The sequence below is a fragment of the Bos grunniens genome, chromosome 13 (assembly GCF_055505025.1).
Source record: "Bos grunniens cultivar Pamir isolate PY7600 chromosome 13, Bosgru_T2T1.0, whole genome shotgun sequence".
NCBI lineage: Eukaryota > Metazoa > Chordata > Mammalia > Artiodactyla > Bovidae > Bos > Bos grunniens.
Genome location: NC_141177.1, coordinates 45,045,822 through 45,051,505, shown reverse-complemented (window position 1 = coordinate 45,051,505; position 5,684 = coordinate 45,045,822). Strand labels below are relative to the sequence as shown.

Genomic DNA, 5,684 nt, shown 5'->3' with positions numbered 1-5,684 from the left:
TTGGAGGCTAATTACTTTACAATAGTGTAGTGGTTTTTGCCATACATTGACATGAATCAGCCATGGGTGTACATGTGTCTGCCATCTTGAACCAACCTCCCGCCTCTCTTGATGGTCCTGCCTCTCACACCTTGGGGAGCTGAGCACAGCAGGAGCCATGGGAATGGTGGTGGGTGCTCCTGGGACAGGTGATCAAATCAACAGCTGGACCCGGCTTCACCCTCTGGGACCTTCCCTTGAGGGGAAGCCGCCGGCCGCCTGCCTTGTGGGGAGGCCACTAGAGCAGCCCAGGTGGTGGCGGCTGGGGGGCGGTTGGGTGAGGGTGTGGGTAGGTGGGTGTGTGCGTGGCCACCGGCAGCGCCCCCTGACCTGCCCCACCTCATCCTCTCACAGGTGTTGGTCCCCAGTGAACACCCACCCTCTTCTGCCCCAAAGTGTCTCAGTACCCATTTCTAGGGGGCCTCGCCCCAACGGGCTCCACTGTGAGGGGCCCTGGCTCTCCTGAAAGATGTGAGGGGGAGGGAGATGGGTTGGGGGTTCACTTGACTCCCCTGTCCCTTGCGCCCTTTATGTGGCCACTGGGCCTGTGACCTGGGAGCCAGGGTCACTGCCGTTCAAGCCCACAACCCCACTGGGGCTCCCGTCTGACTCTGCACCCATCCCCCTGCCAACAGGCGTCCACCCTGGGAAAGGAAGTGCAGGCGGCGATGCCAGCAGCCACCCTGACAGGGTCTATCACTTATGGTCATGAATTAATTATTCTAAGTTAATGAATATCCTATTTTCAGAGGTTAAAAGAAACAATTCTGAGACTCCGTGATGGCAACGTTAGCACATTAGCACGAAGACTGAGACGATAATCTGAAAAAAAAGCAATGAATCACAGTTTCACATTCCTGTAACTGGTTTATTTGAAGCTTACCTGTCAACCAGAGAACAAGCCATAACAATACGAATAGTGATGAGTTCCGCTTCATAGGGAAAGACTTTAATAAGCTCAATCTTTATGCACTACTTTGGAACCAATTTACTAGATATATTAAGCAAATAACATGCAGAGCAGTATGTGGTTTCCCACTACTTGTCTTAGAAGAGGGGACAGAATATAGGTGTGTTACTTTCACTTAACGTTTACGTGTACTCTACACGAACACAGACACATACGACATACACTTGCTTATATAATCCTACGCTACTTCTGGAAACACACAACTGACACGGAGGTCACTGGTGGTCTGAGGAAGGGAGTGAGTGGTCGTGGGGCGGACATGGGAGGGAGACTTCACGAGATTTTACACTTCTTTGCTTAGAACCATATGCAATTTTTGGAAAAGACCAGGAAAGACTGAAGGCAAAAGGAGAAGGGGGTGGCAGAGGAGGAGATGGTGAGATAGCTCAGCGACTCAAGGGACTCGAATCTGAGTAAACTCCGGGAGAGAGTGAAGGACGGAGGAACCAGGCATGCTACAGTCCACTGGGTCACAAAGAGTTGGACACGACTTAAAGACGGAACAACAACAGTATGCAATTACTGTGTACTGAGAAATAAATTAAGATTCAAGAGCAAATGCAAAGACAAGCAGCAACACACCACTAGTGTACACTACGTTCATCAGGATCCAGGGCGTTTGGGGAAATACTCAGGGAGTGAGGGCATGGGTGGCTTACACTGTCACATAGTTTTTAAAATCTTATGAGTGGCTCTCAAGCTCGATTTCCAAACCTCGAATATGCATTTGGAAGGAAGCGAACACAGCACAGCCGGAGCTGGGTGACTTCTCTGAATGATGCCCGTGGGGTTTTCAGGATTAGCGTTCATCCAGGCCAAGCTTAGCAGCAAAGAGCGAGGTGACGGGCTCATCCCCACTTTCCAGGGCCAGGTCGTATGCCGTCTGGCCTCTCGCATTCTTCTTCTGGACGCTGGCGTTGCATCTGCGAAGGAAAATGGGGGTGAGCTGACGGATTCCAGTCCCTGAGCCTCAGGGCCTGACTCCTCCCTGCTGCTGGGGCTCCCGGGCCCCCGTCCCAAACTTCCCCGAGAGGCCACCACGACCCAGCCCTCAAAGGCGGCTCTACCCTGAGCCCTTCTGACAGGCTCTGCGATCTCACACGTCCAATGCCAGTCCTGACAGAGAGTTCCCATAGCCTCCACAACCCACAACCAGGTGGATTCAAGGGGGGCAGCATTTTCATTGTGCTTTGAAAAGCCCTTAGTGCCTTGGGAGCCGTGGTGGGATGGTGGCCCCCATTCACTGGGTCAGCTGTTTGGGCACCAGGACCCCCTGAAATCCTCACAGACCAACAGGGGGATCACTGTGGCAGTTGGAGTGTCCCCCAGAGGCCAAGGAACATACCCCAGTAAGGCAGCGATGCACTCCCTTCCTGCCCGGCCAAGCAGAGTTGCTTCATGAAGAGCTGTATTTTGGAGCCTGTTTGGGTGGGAAAAAATCCCTGGCTAAATCCTTGGTTAGAATCCTCGAGAGACTGGAGAGGGAGCAGGCACAACGGGGCCTTGGTTTCACCCATGACCTACTTAACTAACCCAGGAAAATCTCTTGACTCTCCCCTTTCTGCTCCTTTCCTTGGAAGATTAGCAGGGTAAGCTTTGATATCAGAGAGAAAGTTTTAAAGTGAGGAATCCCACAAGGATCTGGTTTGTAGTCAATTTATACAAATACACACTATGTTAGTATGTTTCCTGCAAGAGTTCATGGAATGTGTGGGACATGGTCTTACCCTTGGTTTGAATCCTGGTGACTGTCCTATGACAATAACCTTTCAGGGCTGAGGCTCCTATTCTTGTGTGGGGACAATGACCTTGGCTTCAGTGAGTGTGGCTTGTGTGATATGAAAACAAACACCAGCCTTAGGGCCCTGAGGGCAGGCCTGAGAGGTCAGACAGCATATTTTGCTATGTGCCAGACTCTCTCTCCACGTTGCCTGGTCAGCTTGGCCCAGTGAGGGAGCAGTGGCTGTCACAGTGGAGGAAGGGGTGGTACCTGCATTCCAGAACTCACGAAAGGCTCCTGATCAGAGGTGGCAGGAGTGATGGAAGGTGGGAGTCATGGCTGGAGACAGAAATGAGATGAGCAGCTGAAGGTCTGCATTCTCCTGGCCCCTGGTCCTTCCCTCAACACGACCACCCCGTCCCCTGCATGTGCAGATGTATCGGCAGCCATAAACGTATCCCAGTGGAGAAAAAGTTTGGTGGCCTCTTTTCTGAAGATGATACATGGTGAGAACCAGGTCAGCAACTCCCATGCCCAGAGGGAAGCCTTCCACTTGTCCCAGCCTGAGAATAGCTTCACTGACTCGCAAAGCCCCCTGTCATTTGATAAGCTCCTGCTATATACACAGAATTCCCACCCACCTAGCCCATTTCCCATTCGCAAACCTGAATGGATGATAAAGGATTGTGCACATCTGAGAAAAACTGGCAGCATCAAAGAGAAAAAAACCGAGACACACAAACATAAAAAGTTTAAAATGACTGAAGACAACATAAAACAAAAACAGAGGCTTTGAAGAAGAAGCAATCAGAACCAAAAGGCACTCTTAGAAAGTAAACTTCCAGATGTTCAAGTTGGATTTAGAAAAGGCAGAGGAGCCAGAGATCAAATTGCCAACACCCGATGGATCATAGAAAAAGCAAGCAAGCTCCAGAAAAACATCTACTTCTGCTCTATTGACTATGCCAAAGCCTTTGACTGTGTGGATCACAACAAACTGTGGAAAATTCTTAAAGAGATGGGAATACCAGACCACCTTACCTGCCTCCTGAGAAATCTGTATGCAGGTCAAGAAGCAACAGTTAGAACTGGACATGGAACAACAGCTGCTGCTGCTGCTGCTAAATCACTTCAGTCATGTCCAACTCTGTGCGACCCCACAGACGGCAGCCCACCAGGATCCCCCACCCCTGGGATTCTCCAGGCAAGAACATTGGAGTGGGTTGCCATTTCCCTCTCCAATGCGTGAAAATGAAAAGTGAACGTGAAGTCGCTCAGTCGTGTCTGACTCTTAGCGACAAAATGGACTGCAGCCCATTAGGCTCCTCCATCCATGGGATTTTCTAGGCAAGAGTACTGCAGTGGGTTGCCATTGCCTTCTCCTGGAACAACAGACTGGTTCCAAATAGGGAAAGGAGTATGTCAGAGTTGTATACTGTCACCCTGCTCATTTAACTTATATGCAGGGTATATGAGAAACGCTGGGCTGGATGAAGCACAAGCTGGAATCGAGATTGCCGGGAGAAGTATCAGTAACCTCAGATATGCAGATGACACCACCCTTATGGCAGAAAACAAAGAACTAAAGAGCCTCCTGATGAAAGTGAAAGAGGAGAGTGAAAAAGTTAAAAAGTGAAAATATTAAAACTCAACATTCAGAACACAAAGATCATGGCATCTGGTCCCATCACTTCATGGCAAATAGATGGGAAACAATGGAAACAGTGACAGATTTTATTTTCTTGGGCTCCAAAAGCACTGCAGATGGTGACTGCAGCCGTGAAATTAAAAGACGCTTGCTCCTTGGAAGAAAAGCTATGACCAACCTAGACAGCATATTAAAAAGCAGAGACATTACTTTGCCAACATAGGTTCATCTAGTCAAAGTTATGGTTTTTCCAGTAATCATGTATGCATGTAAGAGTTGGACCATAAAGAAAGCTGACCGCCAAAGAATTGATTCTTTTGAACTATGGTGCTGGAGAAGACTCTTAAGAGTCCCTTGGACTGCATGGAGAGCCACCCAATCAATCCTAAAGGAAATGAGTCCTGAATATCCATTAGAAGGACTGATGCTGAAGCTGAAACCCTAATACGTTTGCCACCTGATATTAAGAACTGACTTATTAGAAAAGACCGTGATGCTGGGAAAGATTGAAGGCAGGAGAAGACAGGGATGCCAGAGGATGAGATGATTGGATGGCATCACTGACTGGATGGACATGAGTTTGAGCAAGTTCTGTGAGTTGGTGATGGACTGGGAAGCCTGGGGTGCTGCAGTCCATGGGGTCACAAAGAATTGGACACAACTGAGCAACTGAACTGAACTGAATTGAGAAAGTAAAAAAGCTGACTGTTGAAATAAAGAGTAGTTAGCAAGAGAGCCAAGAAAACCTCTTTAAACAGAGAGAAAAAGGGAGATGAAAAATATGGGGAAATAAATTTAAAAAGACAGATAGAGGGGGTCAATTCAAGAGGCCCACCATTAACTCATAAGAATTTTAGAAAGAGAGATTAAAAAAAATAGAAGAAACTTCCCCTGAAAAGACACATGACTTTTCAGACTGAAAGGGCCACCTGGATGAATGAACAACAGTACATCAAAAAAAATACCCATATGAAATCTCAGAACATCAGTGGTAAATGCTTCCAGGAGGAACAAACAGGTCACAATAAGGAAGAATTCGCTGTAGCATTTGCATGGGCTATGCTGGATGCTAGAAATAATCAGAACAAGGCTTACTAAGACTTGAGGAAAAATAATTTTGAATACAGAAATTAATATCAAGATATTAATCAAGAGTGAAGACAAAAGAAAGTCATTCTTGACATTCAAGGACTCAAAAGTTTTTTCTACATACCCTTTCTGAAGAGGTTACCTAAGCCCACACTCCAGCCTGACAAGGGTCAAAACCAAGAAATAAGGAAGAGTGAAGAGTAACTATAGGTGGATTC

The 5,684-nt window shown here is 47.8% G+C and overlaps 1 protein-coding gene across 33 annotated transcripts in view; it reads right to left on the bottom strand.

The window, feature by feature from the left end:
* Positions 1-886: 886 nt before the first annotated feature.
* DZANK1 (double zinc ribbon and ankyrin repeat domains 1) overlaps positions 887-5,684 on the bottom strand; it is a 52,649-nt gene continuing 47,851 nt past the window's right edge. For 7 of the 33 annotated variants that reach the window (XM_086333788.1, XM_086333785.1, XM_086333795.1 and 4 more), the window contains 3 exons: positions 3,018-3,068; positions 2,355-2,429; positions 887-1,932 (listed from right to left, as the gene is read on the bottom strand). In XM_086333788.1, coding sequence (XP_086189914.1) covers positions 1,809-1,932; positions 2,355-2,429; positions 3,018-3,068 — 250 coding nt within the window. In that variant the 3' untranslated portion in view covers positions 887-1,808. Of the gene's footprint in view, positions 1,933-2,354; positions 2,430-2,999; positions 3,220-5,684 lie in introns of all 33 variants that reach the window. The other 26 variants (XM_086333801.1, XM_086333789.1, XM_086333798.1 and 23 more) reach the window with 5 other exon arrangements.